General features: G+C 32.6%; 3 protein-coding genes across 3 annotated transcripts; 1 reads left to right on the plus strand and 2 right to left on the minus strand.

Annotated features, from left to right (window-relative positions):
* The first annotated feature begins 2,547 nt into the window (after window positions 1-2,547).
* Window positions 2,548-4,085, plus strand: LOC128392143 (uncharacterized). The gene is made up of 9 exons (XM_053352123.1): window positions 2,548-2,697; window positions 2,755-2,820; window positions 2,878-2,955; window positions 3,026-3,103; window positions 3,212-3,295; window positions 3,391-3,462; window positions 3,531-3,674; window positions 3,740-3,814; window positions 3,902-4,085. The coding sequence occupies exons 1-9, from the start codon at window positions 2,592-2,594 to the stop codon at window positions 3,955-3,957; spliced, it is 759 nt and encodes a 252-aa protein (XP_053208098.1). The 5' UTR covers window positions 2,548-2,591; the 3' UTR covers window positions 3,958-4,085.
* Window positions 4,086-5,743: 1,658 nt separating this feature from the next.
* On the minus strand, window positions 5,744-10,584 carry LOC128392697 (junctophilin-1-like). Its single transcript, XM_053352764.1, is given in 6 exon segments — window positions 5,744-7,059; window positions 7,062-7,829; window positions 7,832-8,752; window positions 8,891-9,430; window positions 10,029-10,088; window positions 10,280-10,584. Coding segments are annotated over 4 exon segments (2,649 nt in total). The 5' UTR covers window positions 9,201-9,430; window positions 10,029-10,088; window positions 10,280-10,584; the 3' UTR covers window positions 5,744-6,409.
* A 135-nt stretch (window positions 10,585-10,719) lies between these two features.
* Window positions 10,720-15,910, minus strand: LOC128392698 (importin subunit beta-1-like). Its single transcript, XM_053352765.1, has 4 exons — window positions 15,635-15,910; window positions 15,012-15,070; window positions 13,866-14,462; window positions 10,720-13,545 (listed from the first exon to the last, which is right to left on the minus strand). The coding sequence occupies exons 1-4, from the start codon at window positions 15,672-15,674 to the stop codon at window positions 11,617-11,619; spliced, it is 2,625 nt and encodes an 874-aa protein (XP_053208740.1). The 5' UTR covers window positions 15,675-15,910; the 3' UTR covers window positions 10,720-11,616.
* Between the last annotated feature and the right edge of the window lie 301 nt (window positions 15,911-16,211).

The following is a 16,211-nucleotide window of genomic DNA, read 5'->3' on the forward strand; positions in this document are numbered from 1 at the left end:
ATGAAATTAATTAATTTACTAGAAATTGATGAATGAGGAAGACAATTAATGAAATAATAGTAAATTGTTTACTTTGATTGTTACTCATTCGCATTGAATACACAAGAATCTCAACAATTAAAAGTTTATTGGGTAAACAATTAAAATCGTGATTAAATCAAGATTCCCAAGTAATTTGAATTGTTACACAAGGAAACATAAAAATTAACAGTTAGCAAAATTAAATTTAATTCAATTGTTAAATTTTGTGAAAATAAACTCGGTGTCTGGGTAATGGTAACTCTGATTTAGATTTAATCTGATTAATTAACGTTGGTGTTTGTTAATTATCGTAGAAAATAATTAACAAAAGAGGAAGAAGATTAAGATGATAATTAAGGGGGAAAATGTAGTTTTTTAATTGCTTTCGTTGATTTAGTTTAAATTACTAACTTGTAATTCAACTCTTCCAACAACCAGACCCGCTAATTGTAAACTAAATTAAGTTAACTAGTTGACCTCAAGATTGACTTTGTATTTAATTCATCAGCTTGATTATTATTGCTTCCTTATTCATCATTAAATATTATATATTATTAGACTTAAATTGTGATAACAATTAAATTTGATCAATCGGTTATCAATCAACTAATTATCAACTTATAAACAATAGACTGTTAAAAGTTTCTGTATGTTAATCAACTTATTGATTGTATAAATTGTGATGATTAACTTGATTGTAACTTTATTTTTCTTACCATATCAACGAGAAAAACAAGTTAATTAAATCAATTTTGATGAGAATTTTTTTTCTCAAAAGAAAGTCTAATCATTTCCGTTTCCTATTTACCTTTCTCAATGAAACACTAAACGGAAGATGAAGATTTGGATGAGAAAATCATCTTAAGGACTTATGAGTGCATTCAGTGTGACAGAGATGATGATGATGATGATGATGATTATTTCTGGTTGACCTTGAGGATGACAATTGAAAGTGAGAATTACATTTGAATGGCTCAGGTAAATAGTGAAAGTAAAGGTAAAAAGATGATAATGAAGATTAAGATGAGAACAGGTAAATCTATTATATCGCTCGACTGGTCAACCGATTATCAAGGTAACAATTAAGCTGACAATTAGACAAATCACTCTCATGTAATTTAGAGGATTCAAATGTTAAAACTTGTTAGGATCTGATTCTGATTATACCAAATTGTTCAAATCTTTCATTGAAGTTAATTGTCCAATTTAAAAGACTTTTACAACAAAATATCACAATTAAACTTTACAATTTACACTTAATTGTGACTTGTAATTTTCCAATGGTAATTAATACATAATAAACTTTTCTAATGTTTGTTGTTGTTGTTTTTTTATTAATTTAGTTACAGGTAAGGAAGTGAATGAAAATTAATCAACGTTGAAATGTTAATTGCTTTTTGATTAACTAATCATAATGTTCATAATGATAAATAGAAAACTAAATTAACTAAATACAGATTCCTGGTGAGTTCAAGTTCAATTCATGATTAACAATAAAAGGAAATCACAATAATCAACTGAACCAGGAACAGATAATGATCAACAATGAACAATTTAAACAATTTACCTTAATCACGACCATTGGTTAATCAATTGTTAATCATGATTGTTAATTTTACCTAAAATCATGAATTAAGTAAATTTTTTGATCAAATAATTAAATGTCCAGCAATAGTAACAATTAAATGGTGGATTATGATGAAATCAGAGGAAATTGTTGATTGTTTAATTGTTGGAAAAGGAAATCAGTATAATCAATAGAGTTTAAATTGTGTTATTTTCATTAATTAATTAATGTTTACGAAAGTTGGAGGAAATTGTTAATCATCAGAGGCTTTTAAATCAAAATAATGGTTAATTGTTTGATGGTTGATTGGGTTTTAAAGTGAAACTTTTAAATTGTTGATCAACTTTAACATCTATTTTCCTGATTGATTGAAAGTGATTAAGTTAAACATATTGATTGTTAAGGGGTTAATCAACTGATTCTCAATGATAAAGATCATTGGCCGAACCTTGAACTGAATTAAAATTAATCATAAATCAATTTTTAAGCCCATTGGAAAACTAAGTTACTTGAGACTGGGATTTTCTCACCTTCAATTTCATATTTGATTTAATTGTCACAATCAGGAAGCTAATTGTTTACAAGTGAACAGTTAGTTGATTGTACTTGATTAGTTTCTCACGATTAACAAATATATTTAATTGTATCAACAGAATCACCGAAAGTGCCGCTCATTTGATTTAACCAAGAAAAGAAATTGATTTTAATTTAATTGTCGTTTCTATTGAGACATTTAACTTTCATCGGAACTATTTTAATTTCAATCAGTTAATTGTTAATTATTATCCTCTCTTGATCAAATTTTATGATTAAATTGTTGAGCAATGGTTAATTGTTATAATAAACTCTTGAAACTAATTTGATTATCGTAACAATGAAACAATTGCATCTAATCATGATTATAATTTGATTAGATTACTTGATTAACTTAACTATAAGTTTGCAAAGGTAAACATGATTAGTTTATTATTAACTCTAATTGTTGATCAAATCATTTCATTGTATGAAAAAACCACCAATAAATAAGATGATTATAGCAATTAGTAAATTGTTGATTTGTTTAATCACTTTGTCAAGTGTAACCTCAATCCCATTGGATTTAAATAATGGTAACTAATCAAACTAAATTAGTGAAATTAATCCTTAATTGTTAATGTCTTTCTTAGATGATCAAGTGAACGGTTATCTCAAACAATTAATCACAAAGGAATTAACTAAACTGGAATCATCAGGTAAGACAATTAACCTAATTGTTGATATTAATTAACTTTAATCCATTAATTGTTTAGGCTGGAAAAGTCAAGACCCATTGTTGAATAATGTGATAATTAAAGCAACTGATTTAGTTGAAAATGGACCAGAAATTGGTGAGACAATTGTAACAATTAAAGTTAATTGTTGGATCGAGATCTAATTTTAAGTTAATTTGTTAATTAGTTTGGTTTGAAGATGAAAATGTTTTAGATAATGTGATCAGCAATTTAAGAAATTATCTTACATTTCTCAAAGAATCAGGTAATTTTCATTAATCCTTAACAATCAGTTAATTGTTTAAACAATCAACTTTTTCAATGTAAGTCTATTGTTCAGAGTAACTTAATTGTCTTTACCAATAAATCACAGGTTTTAATCCCGATGGTTCAATTGTTGATAATGTTAACATCTTATCAAAACTGATTGTCAACAATCAAGATGAATTATCACCAGGTAATTATTACTAAAACTAAAACTAAAACAATCAAACATAAACACAATTAGTTAATTGTTATTGATTTGAAATAAACACAACAATCAAATGTTAGATATAACCTCACAATTGGAATCGAAACTTGAACAATTAATACTGAAAGGATTCAAAGATTTCCAATCACCAGGTAAGTTAATCACTGATCATTAGATTCAATGATTAGCTAAATTGTTATTCTAATTGTTAATCAAATAGATTTCGATGTGAATAAATCACTAATTGAAAATCTAAGTAAATTGTTGGTCAAAAGTGTCTCATCAAATGCTTACAAAACTGATTTACCAATTTTTGAATCATTTAATATCGCCCATGCCTATCAATGGATATCACTACACAATCGTGAGTAGTTAATTGTAATTAACTTAATTGTGAGATTAACTCTCCCTCTATTATAATATTCATAGAGCTTGCAATGGACCCAACAGCTGAAACAATTAGTCAAATTGTTTTGTCAACTTTGATTTCAATTTACTTTCCAGGTAAACATTTAGCAGATGAAATTGATTGTTAATTGTTGTGGTGATTGAATTGATTAATTGATTACTTTCTGTCATTATTATCAATAGGTTACAGTCCTGGTTTATCATTGGATAAAATTGTTTACAAGTTTATAAAAGTTTGAATTGATTGTAACCAAATTGTCAATATGTAAACAAGAATCATGATCAATTGAATCAACAGCAATTAATAATAATCATTGATGATAAAATATTATTGACATTAAAAAAACTTTGTTCATATCAAATCAAATCAATGGAATCACCAACTGATTAAACCGGAAACATGAGAAGGAAGAGAAAAATAAAATTAGTAATTTCATCATCTTTTCATCATCTTCATCTCTGTCAAGTCAATTATTTTGATGATTATGATGATCATCAGAACTTGGAGATCACAATTAAGTTAATTGTTGTTTCTGATTCCTTATTGTTCATTGGAAAATGTTTCATAAGTATACGAAAGATTGAAAAGATGATGAAGATGATGATGGATGATGATGATGAGGGAGGAGGAAGAGGGTGAGAAGGGTGTGGATGAAGAGGAAGATGATTGGTTTCGTAAGGAACAAAAAATGTAACACTAATCATGATGAATCAGTTATTTCCAATCGATTGATCAATGAACCTTGACCAGTACTTACACTGACCTTTGGCATTGAATCAATGAAGATTCTGATGATGATTGTTCTGAATGGGGATTCTGATGAAAGTCTATCATGATGATGATTAGGAGGATTCGCATGAAAATATTTCTCAAAGTAATTTAACAAAAAGGATTGAACATTATTCCAACTGATTAACCAAAAAGATTCACAATCAACAATCAAATTAATCGTTAATCTTTAATCGTGTCTCTTTCTCAACGTTTATTACACTTGAAATGATAATCATGATTATATATCAACTCCCACCCGGCATCAATGATAATCAAGTTAATCATATATCAGTAACCATGAAAACTACTAAACACAATTACTCACAATTTAATAGTTAATTGTAATTGGGATACGGAAGCATAAATGTTAGTTTTAATTTCTTGGGAACTAAATAATCAAACTTTAAACCTCTTTTCTCCCATTGATGATTAGCCCCTTAAATCTGTATCATCATCAACAATGAAGAGATGATAACAATCTGATTTAAATCTGATTACATATTTAAATCTTATTTTATGATTAAGCGATTTAAATTGTTTCAGGAAGTTTCAGTTTCCAAATTGTTTCGGTTTACATTATTTTGGATTAAGAAACATTTTCCTCTCGGTGAATCTTAAATTGCTTGACGGAAATTGCGAAGTGTTTATTGTTGTTTGGGAAACAAACTTTAAATTGTTGTTTTGTCACTTAAATTGCTGCAGTTAATCATTAGAATGATATAATATCAAGGATAAGGACGACAATTAGAACAGCAAAAAATTCTCACCCGAGGATAATTTGATTTTCTTTCGAAACGGCCAAGTTAGAACATAGAACTTTTCGAACTGATATAACAATAATACTAATCGAAAATAGAATAACTAATTAAGTTTAATCAATCATTCTAATCGAAATGTCCTTTGGCATTTAGCGACGAATCGAAGTTATCAAAATGATAATTTTAAAATTCGTGATAACTTAAAATTGGAATGATATAAATGCTGAAAATCATTAATCAAATTGTGAATATTAACTGATCGCTAACTTGATTTAGATGATCTTGTTAATTAACTTAACTGAATGGTTGAGAGTGATTAAGTTAAATATATTTATTATTATTGTTAAGGATTAATCAACTGATTCTCAATGATAAAGATCATTGGCCGAACCTTTAACTGAATTAAAAATTAGTCATAAATCAGTTTGATCTGTTTTTTTTCATGTTTTTAAAAATCATTGATAATTAACTAAGGCCCATGTTAACCAACCGAGATTAAATTAATTGTTTACATTTATATATCTAACAAAAAAAAAGCTGCGAAATTTGATTTGATTTACATTTTGTGAAATAAAAAAATTAGGAATTGAATCAATTCAATTTGATATTAATTAATTATACTTAATCTCGGTTCGTGAATATGGCTCGTAGTTATTATTATACTTGATCTTGGATTTTCTTGGCTCCAATTTCATGCTTCATTTAAATGTATTAACAATCAGGAAACTAATTGTTTACAAAGTGAAAAGTTATTTCGTATCATTTGGTTTGATTGTTGATTAGTTAACTTTCTCACAATTAACAAACATATTTATTTATATCAACAGAATCACCAAAAGTACCGCTCATTTGATTTAATCAAAAACAAATTGATTTATCTTCATCACCAACATTATTTAGCATTCTTTTCATTATAATGTTGTTACAATTGTTTCTTGTTGTTGTTGTTTATAGCGGTTGTGGTGGTGTTGGTGGTGGTTGGTTGTTGGTGTTGTGGTTGTGGTTGTGGTTGTGGTTGTGGTGGTAATTGTTTTGGTGACTGTGGTTGTGGCATGTATGGTGGTGGAGTGGTTGGTTTTGTGGATTTGGTGATGGTATGTGTATGTGTTTATGTATGTGTGTGATTGAGTGAAGGTTGAGTTTATTTTAATTTCGATCGCATCAGAAATAAAGTAGTTTAAAAAATATAATTGCTAAAATTGTATTGATGAATAAAACTGAGATGATTATCTGTTGACGACTTAGCCAATTCTTGAAACGAGGATTAACCAGATAAAGTAATGGATTATGAGCAAGTCTTTCAGCCATTTCTGCTTCTTGTCGTCGTTGTAATCGAGTCGCATGCGAAAGGACTGAGACCTCTTCTCGACTCATAACAGTTTCTTTGGGCGTTTTATTGTTTACAGGTTGAAGAGAGGGTTTTCTTTTTAAACCACCGGCGCTAATTCCTCCTCCGCTACCTCCTCCTCTTTTTACTCCTCCGCCACCTGAAGATGTTGGAGGTCGATATAAAGACGACGTTCGTTTCGGGGTTCGATTTACATCTGAATCGGCTGACATGTCAATCACTTGTGGAAGTTTCTGATTGTCACTTGTTGAGTTTTCCCCGCCGCCGCCATAAGCTTTATCTAACGAAGCAGCTACTTGTGATTCGAGTCGATTTGATTGTGAAGTTAATTGTGATGAACGAACCCGATCAACTGGTATTTCCGGTAGATCGGGTTTACTTTTCCTATTTGAATATCGTTTAACTAATTTCTGGTAATGATCAAGGTGATCATTTAATGGATCGGGTTCATGGGAACGGTGTTTTGATGATGAGGATGATGAGGATGAAAATGAGGATGGTGTTGTTGTTGGTGTTGGACAGAATGTTGTTGATAATTTTGTTGTTGTTGTTGTTGTTGTGATAAAGATGGACGATGATGTGATGAAGATGACATTAAATGGGACCCACCAGGTATCATACGATTACTTAATTCATTGGCACCTTGATTGTTTGAACCAGTGGTGAATTGAATTGAGCTTGAATGTTGGTGTTGATGTTGATTAAATGGATGATTGTTATAATTAGTTTGAGGACCAGGTCCAGTTGATGTCGAACCAGGACCAGTGCGGAATGAACCTCGACGACCACCAAATGGCTCATTTGGATCAAGATATTGACGAGATCCACCGACACCACCACCTCCTCCAATACCTTGAGCAATATGAGCATTTGTCCCACGACGAGAATGTGAAAATTCAGAAAATCGCCGACGAAGTGGAACATCGGGCTGTTGTAAATTCGCTCCATCAGATCCGCCATATTGTTTAGATATTTTATCAGCAATCGATGAATCGATTCTCGATTGTGACGCAACAGCATCTGATTGTTCAGCTTTACCACGAGCCGTTGCAGTTCGACTTATGGCAATGTCGGCTTTTTGAAGGGCGATTTGTTGAGCTTGACGAGCAGCGGCAACGGCAGATTCGATTCTTTCTTTCAATTTACCCGATCGAAGCACAAAGAGGTGTTTCTTTTTTGCGTTTGTGACTAGACAATTGTTCTTGTATTTACCCTCCTCTCGAGTTCCATCACGAAAAAGGTCACCCCATAACCGTACTTTTTGTTATTGTACCATTCGCCTTCATATCGAAGTCCATCTGATCTTTCACAAATTCCGAATCCCGATCTTTTATCGTTTTTCCATTCACCGATATACTTTTCGGTGGTCGTAGGGTCTGAAATGTCACCGTCTTGAGACAGAAATGAAGCATTCGAAGCAGCATCGGCATCGTTATCATTTTTACGATTCATTCCCGGTGTCGAAGGTGATGATTCAACCGATGTACTACCGACCGATGATGTTGAACGATTCGATTTAACATCAATATCACCGGTAGATTTTTGCTTTTTCAAAATTCCCTTGAAAAATCCCGTCTTTTTCTCCAAAGAGTTTCCTCGTTTCCGTGTTCCTGGAGGTGCTGACCCTGACCTTGGTGCTCCTACACTCGATTTAATCACCAAAACAAATCCACCTCGCATAGCTGAATCCCTTTTACCTTGAGCATCAATTAAACTTGATTCACCTTCGGTATCAAGTGATTGCATGGAGACATTTGCTGAATTTTTCATCATCACCGCTTTGGTAACATTTGAATGGCCATAAGGCGCTGATTCACGGACACCATAACCATGTCGCATACCACGAAGCCATTGACCTTGATAAGTTCCAGTATCAGCATAGGTTTCCGATCCATAGCCATCTTGTAATCCATTGGCCCAAGTGCCCTCATATTTAGCAGCCGATAAGAGAGACGCTCGAACACCATAACGACCTTTATAACCCGCTGACCATTCACCTTTGTAAACCCATTTACCACGAAATTCAACACCTAATCCATGTCGTTTACCATTTAACCATTGTCCTTCGTAAATGGCCCCACTGGGCCATTTATAAATGCCACAAACTTCAAAGCCAAAATTAAACGATCCACTATATTCACCTTGTCCTTTAGGTCCTGGAAAAAGAAAAGGTCACAAAATGTAAATAGAGATGAAAATGATCAGCTAGCAAATGATTTCCAATGATTGTTAATGAAGAAAAGAAAAAGGTTAAAATTCAACACTAGAGATAATTAAGATTACCATTTAATTACCTGTACAAATTCCGTGACCATGAGCTTTACCGTCTTGCCATCCGCCGACATAAACACCTCCATCATCAAAATCAAATCTTCCACCTCCAGTTACCGATGGAATCGTCGATCCACCACCACCACCAGCGACATTGTTATTGTCCAATTCAAATTCACTATTGGGTTGAATTTGTCGCTGAACTTGAGGGTCAAGTTTATAACTGTTCTGTTGTTGGTACTGTTGTTGTCGTTGTTGTTGTTGTAGTTGCTGCTGTTGTTGCTGTTGCTGTTGTGTTACCTGTTGGGAATAATTGATCGATTCTTTCTTCATTCTTCATTGTTTCACCTCATCCTTTTCACTAATTCATCTATAACATGGAAAGGGAAACAACTATGGAAAAAAAGATTCTTCTAACTATAAAGAGTTTTAGAAGATTTTGGTTTTTCTTTTCTCTTTTCTTCCAATCCAACGAAAAAATATCTCTCTCTTTCTCTTTCTAAAATCCAAATAGAAAACCTAAATTTAGAGACAGAGAAGAAAAGAAAGAAAATGACAGAGAACTGAAATCCTGGTGGGTTAGGTTAAATTTGGTTATGTTAATCAAAGTGAATTATATCTTTGTTGGCCCGAATTTCCTCTTAAAAATAATTCTCTTCGAGAACTTTACGAACTCTTCATTTTTTCTTCATCATCTTCATCATCTTCTTCATATTCTTTCTCAATCTTTGCTTCTCTCTCTCTCTCTCTCTCTCTCTCTTTCTACGAACGACTCGAAATACATTGAGCACATTACCGCCTTTGCTACCGATGATAAAGACACAGAAGATAATGAAGAAAATGATGAGATGATGATGAAAAGGAGAGAGAGAAAGAGATAAGCTTGTATTCATTTCGTACACAATCCAATTGGAAACTAAATTTAGTTTCAAGTTTGTCAGGGAAAAATTCAACACAATTATCACTTATACTGTTCTTTGAAGACAGTAAATAACGTAAGGGATGATGATGAGAATAAGATGAAGAGGGGGTTTAGAAGTTGAAACTTAATCATCAAAGATGAAACTAAATTTAGTTTATCACATTCACAGAGGAACAATTAGAAAATCTAATCCCAATCGAACCAACAAAACAAAACCCAATTGTAGTTAATCAGATTACCTGTCTTCATGGTTCCATTTGTTTTCATGGTTCTATCCGTTCCTAGTATCAGGCCAACACCTAATCGATTACAAATCAATTTAAAATGATAGAAATTAAATTCGCTTGAAATTAATGTTAAATTGAAAAGGTAAATTTATCAATTAACCTTTGGAAAATGATCAAAGGTAAACAATTAACGAAAACTTTCCAATTTCTAGTTGAATTATTCTCATTGAGATTTTATAAATAGAGAATATTAAATTACTTACTTTTAATTGTTCCCATTTAATTTCACTTTCGCGAGAAGTTACAACAATTAACAAACAAAGACAAATGATTAACAAGACAAAAGTTTTCGTCTAACATGAAGACAGAAATTAAATGTCACTCAAATGCGCATAATCGAAACTTTTCAAAAGTTTTCGAGTCTCGAAGTTGAACAGTTCGATTAACTAAGACGATAGTCGATCTTTAATTTGATTGTTACTTTGCGACAGTCTATTTTTAGATCGTTACGATTATCGAACAATTTAACTGACAGAGAAACTAATTCAGTTTCTTTTTTGCGAAAAGCAAAAGTGGAAAGGATAAAAAAAGCAACATCATTAATCAAATTGTGATGACCAATAGCAGGAAGAAAATTAATTTTACAAAATTAACTTGATTTAGATGATCTTGTTAATTAACTTAACTGAATGGTTGAGAGTGATTAAGTTAAATATATTTATTATTATTGTTAAGGATTAATCAACTGATTCTCAATGATAAAGATCATTGGCCGAACCTTTAACTGAATTAAAAATTAGTCATAAATCAGTTTGATCTGTTTTTTTTTCATGTTTTTAAAAATCATTGATAATTAACTAAGGCCCATGTTAACCAACCGAGATTAAATTAATTGTTTACATTTATATATCTAACAAAAAAAAAGCTGCGAAATTTGATTTGATTTACATTTTGTGAAATAAAAAAATTAGGAATTGAATCAATTCAATTTGATATTAATTAATTATACTTAATCTCGGTTCGTGAATATGGCTCGTAGTTATTATTATACTTGATCTTGGATTTTCTTGGCTCCAATTTCATGCTTCATTTAAATGTATTAACAATCAGGAAACTAATTGTTTACAAAGTGAAAAGTTATTTCGTATCATTTGGTTTGATTGTTGATTAGTTAACTTTCTCACAATTAACAAACATATTTATTTATATCAACAGAATCACCAAAAGTACCGCTCATTTGATTTAATCAAAAACAAATTGATTTATCATCATCACCAACATTATTTAGCATTCTTTTCATTATAATGTTGTTACAATTGTTTCTTGTTGTTGTTGTTGTTGTTGTTTATAGCGGTTGTGGTGGTGTTGGTGGTGGTTGGTTGTTGGTGTTGTGGTTGTGGTTGTGGTTGTGGTGGTAATTGTTTTGGTGACTGTGGTTGTGGCATGTATGGTGGTGGAGTGGTTGGTTTTGTGGATTTGGTGATGGTGTGTGTATGTGTTTATGTATGTGTGTGATTGAGTGAAGGTTGAGTTTATTTTAATTTCGATCGCATCAGAAATAAAGTTTTTCATTTTTTGTTTATCAGGAAGAGAGATATTATTACATGGGCATTTTGGGTTTACGAATTTCTTTTATAGCCCAAGTAGAAAGTAATCTTGTCTTTGATGTTTTTGAATGTTTTCCTTTAGCAAGTAACTGATGAATTACTTCATTGTCCAGGACTTGGACAACCGCATTACCGAAAGCAGAACATAAATCACCTATCAAACCAGCACACGCAGCCACTAGATTATCAGTTATCTCAGTATCTGATGCGACAACCATTATGAATTGAACCATATGAGAAACATGTTCACTGAGCAAATTAACATCGGGATTCGGTTGTTCTTTATCTCCTTTTAATCCTTGGACGATTCCAGTATAAGCTTCGAGACAATTTTCTCTTAACTCATTCATGTAATCTACTAAATCATAATCATTTCGATCCACTTGAACTTGAGATGCTCTTGCTAGAGTTGATAAAACTACTGGTAAATATTTTTTAAATTCAGGTCCAACAGCCAGTGCGATATCTCCAAATACGCTTAAAATTTGAGGTTTTACACTTCGGTGTAAACCTTCATTTGAGAGATTTTCTAATAATTGAAGCATAATTTGATCACAATAAGGCAAGATTTTACCTCCGACTGCTCGACAGATATCACCAACAAGTCCAACTGCAGCGTTGCACACTTGATATTCTTGAAAGTTTTTAAGACCCAAGGCCAGGAAAGGTGTAAACGCATCCATATATTTGAGAAAACCTTCACCTAGCACTTCGACCAAGGTACCAACAGCCATGAGGGCATCTTCTTGAACACCGCCTGTTTTAACAGATGAGCTAAACATTTGGAGAAGGGCTGTCATGATGGCATCCGAGATCTGAGGAGCATCTTCTGGTTTTAATTTTCTCAGGGCTGCTTGAAGAGTTGCACATAGTAATGACTGAAGCTCACTGTAAATAGCTCTATCGTTGCTATTACTGATAGCACCAGATTGGTACTCATAGCGGAGGATTTGTTGAAGTCGACCCAGAACGATGGTTGATACTCTCTGAACATAAGGATAACAGTCGGTTGTACTATTCTTAATCAATTCCATTAAAGCTTCATAAGCCGCTGATCTTAGGTTAGCTTGACCGGCATCAGGTCTTTCTGTTGTTTTTAGTAGTTCGGTGACAATATAATCGAAATATTTGGATAAAACATAGGTTTGTGGTTCTTGACCCTCACTACCTTCATCGTATGCCGCTTCAGCGAGAGAATTGAATGCCCAGCATACATTTGCTGTCACCCTTGGCTCAGCATGCAAACCTTTAAGAAGAGTACTAATAAGTGCATCAAGCGAGTTACCCAGAACAGCTTCAGGAATTAATTCACAAATTCTTCCGATAGTCCAGGCGACTGTGTCTCTAACAACAACACAACCATCTTCCATGAGCTCTATTAAAGTTGGTAATGCTTGTTCAACAATTGGTTTTAAATTGGTTGGATCAGGACCTTCTAAAATGGATCCGAACGCCATAACCGCAGCATCTCGGAGTCTCCAATCATGATTTTTGATATTATCTTTAACAAAAGGCAGTACATGAGGAATTATATCATCTTCACAGCAACTTGCCATGAGCATTAAACAAACTCCTGCTGCTTTACATGGTACCCATTCATCGTCATCATCTCCGTCTTCTTGTTTTGTTAAAGTTTGCATCAAAATTGGAACTAGGTATTGGAGTGCACCTTTTGCGTAAAATCGCGAAGTTCGAGTTGGTGGACGGCCTCTTTCGCTTGCTTCGGAGGCTTCTATTGATAAGTCAACCTCTTCGTCACAAACATTTGACCAAAATTCAATACCTTGAAGTGCTACCTCATCTATATCACTTTTCATCGCGTCCATTGTAATGGCAAATAGTGCTGGACCCATATAGTGCTCCATATATTGATAATACAATGACATTATTTTCACTAAGCACTGAAGTGCAGCTACTTTGACCTGAAGGAGAAATAAAACAAAAAGAGAATTAGAAAGTTATTGAGAGAAGGTAAATTGTTTAAAAAAACAAGCTCTTTGAAGCAACATGTAGATTGTAACAAGTATTGTTTGTTGCCAATTGAGGCTGATTAATATGAGAAAATGGCTAAATTTCAAGAGTTAAATAGCAATGATTCAGAGAAAACTATTGGCAAAAGAGAGAAAGAGAGAGAGAGGGAGAGAGCATCAAGCAAAAAGTATTTAAAATCATCACAGTTTGGATAACATTGACAAGAAACCATCTGAAAGAGCCATTATAAGCTGAGCAAACGGTAACTTACCTGCATATTTTCTGACTGTGTTGCTTCACAAACAACTTGCATTATAAAATGTCTTTCTGAATCTTTATCAAAATTGGCTTTGGTAAACTCTAATGAGTTGAGAAGTGCGTTTGTTGCAGCTAATTTAACATGTGTATTGGTTTCTTCTTTCCTCATTCCGTGGACTATGGCTGTTAAAATTTCATTGGACTGAGACACAAGCACTTCGGGATCAATATCTTGACAGATATAGCCGATTGCTTCCAGAGTTGATCCTTTCATCATTTCCGTACTAGATGGATTGGTGACATTTTGAGTTAATATACCGATCAAATCAGGCCACATTTTATGTGGTAATTCAGCTATAGCTATGTAGGCAACACATTGTGCCGCGGATGAGGGTCGACTTGACTCAGTACCAAGTGTATTAACAACATTTCTTTTGACATAGATTCGGACATCTTCGGGAAGATTCAACCATCTAATTTGGTATTGCGTTCTTAAGTCTGGATCTTTTGAAGTGAGGGCATTTTTGAGTTGCAAACCAGCGGCTGTCCGAGCGTTTCGGTCATTATTAACATTGACGATTACATCTGATAAGGCTTTTAGAAACTCAGCCTTTTTTATATCCAATCAGGATAGAAAGAGTTGAAAGGGATAAGGAAAAGGAAAAGGAAAACAATTTGTATATGAGTAAGGGAGAGCGAGAGAAAGGAAAGACAGAGAGAGAGAGGAAGAGAGAGAGAGAGAGAGAGAGAGAGAGAGAGAGAGAGAGAGAGAGAGAGAGAGAGAGAGAAAGAGAAAGAGTTGAGAAGCCGCATGGAACCAAAGTAATAAATGGAATGGAAGAGACAATCAAAGAGAAAAAAAAATGGAAAGAGAAAATTAGTAAAAACAATCATCTTAATATGATCATAATAGATTAGGAAGATATCTCGTCTGATAGGATAGTAAAATCCAACACATTCGGGGTGAATGTCATCAGAAGTAGCCCAAATGAAAAGTCATAGATGAGAGAAAGGGGGTGTATAAGATAAGTGAGTAATTTTGAAATTAGAGAAGAGTAGAAAATAAATGAGAAGAGGATATAGAGGAATCAATTATATTTCTGGACTTTTCTCTTCAGAATGGATGATATCTTCCCATGGAATATAAATTGATACATACAAAATTAGTAAGAGCCGCTTGTTCGAGGAATCTTTCAGCTGCTTGGAGCTCATTTGGATCTGAAAATTAAAATAGAAAATAGATAATTTCATTAATCAAAGTAAATCATAATAAGTCATTGAAAGGTTAGGATAGAGAAAGAGAGAGAGAGAAAAATTGTGAGCATTGAAAGAGAAAAAGATAAAAAAGAAATATCAATGATATAATTTTCCATCCACATTGAGATGAACATTATGTTGAATAAGCATGTAATAGAAGAGAGAGAGAGAGACAGAAAAACGTGAAAAAGAGTCTCTCATAAAGAAAGAGAGGAAAGAGAAAAGAAAGAAAAATAGAAAGAGAAAAAAGAAAAGAGTAACTATGACCTATCTGCTGAAAATGTAACCAAATCAATGAATATAAATGGACAAAAACAAAGTGCGAATATTATCATTTACCATAGCGAAAAAAAGGATATTAGATAAATGAACATAATTAATTGTAATGGTTAATCATTGGATGGACTTAAACACACACACATACACACATTGACTACAATAGAAAACACCAGACACATAAATGGAAACAGAAAAAGGAGAAAAGTGAATTGAGAAAAAAAGATTCAATTAAAAAGTGAAACTCACCAGGTGATATAGTTTTACCCAAAATGGTTATTAAATCCATTGTGTATCTCCAGTATGTTGGCACAATTTAAGGTTGTATTGGTGAGTAGAACGGGTGACAGTGTTAATTGTTATTGGAATAAATCAAAGTGAGAAAATTAATTAAATTGAAACAATAATAATAAAACCTTTCCACAGAAAATGTTGTGGCGGAAACCGGTAAGTCGATGGAGAGAAAAACGTAAGTACAGCCATCTGGTTATGAGAATATCAACTATTTGCTTTTGGCTTTTTCTTTTTCCTCAATTACCATTAATGTTTGGAGAAAAATTAAATTTTTTGATCTTAACCAAGTGAATTTTCGTTCTCTCTAATGAAATAAATTCAATTCCAAGAAAAACAACATTGTCCATTTGCTATAGTTTTCCGATTTTCCCAAAGAAAAACATTGGAAATTAAGAAAATTTTCTTAAATTCTATTAATAATCTCAATGTATTTTTTATTCTTCTTGTTCGCACTTGAACGCTGGTGGTTTGACTGTTAATCTACTGTGGCTGTGATTGTGATTGTGATTAGATAACAAGTAAATTTGATTAG

The sequence above is a fragment of the Panonychus citri genome, unplaced genomic scaffold, assembly GCF_014898815.1.
Source record: "Panonychus citri isolate SS breed McGregor unplaced genomic scaffold, ASM1489881v1 Contig00136, whole genome shotgun sequence".
In the NCBI taxonomy this organism is placed as follows: Eukaryota; Metazoa; Arthropoda; class Arachnida; order Trombidiformes; family Tetranychidae; genus Panonychus; species Panonychus citri.

Excerpts from the sequence above, each read along its gene's own strand:
- LOC128392143 (XM_053352123.1), top strand. The coding sequence starts at position 2,592 with ATGAAAAAACCACCAATAAATAAGATGATTATAGCAATTAGTAAATTG. Across the intron at positions 2,698-2,754 it reads CCCATTGGATTTAAATAATG|ATGATCAAGTGAACGGTTAT; the intron begins GTAACTAATCAA and ends TGTCTTTCTTAG. Across the intron at positions 2,821-2,877 it reads AACTAAACTGGAATCATCAG|GCTGGAAAAGTCAAGACCCA; the intron begins GTAAGACAATTA and ends TTAATTGTTTAG.
- LOC128392698 (XM_053352765.1), bottom strand. The coding sequence starts at position 15,674 with ATGGATTTAATAACCATTTTGGGTAAAACTATATCACCTG. Across the intron at positions 15,071-15,634 it reads GGGTAAAACTATATCACCTG|ATCCAAATGAGCTCCAAGCA; the intron begins GTGAGTTTCACT and ends TTTAATTTTCAG. Across the intron at positions 13,546-13,865 it reads CACAGTCAGAAAATATGCAG|GTCAAAGTAGCTGCACTTCA; the intron begins GTAAGTTACCGT and ends TTTCTCCTTCAG.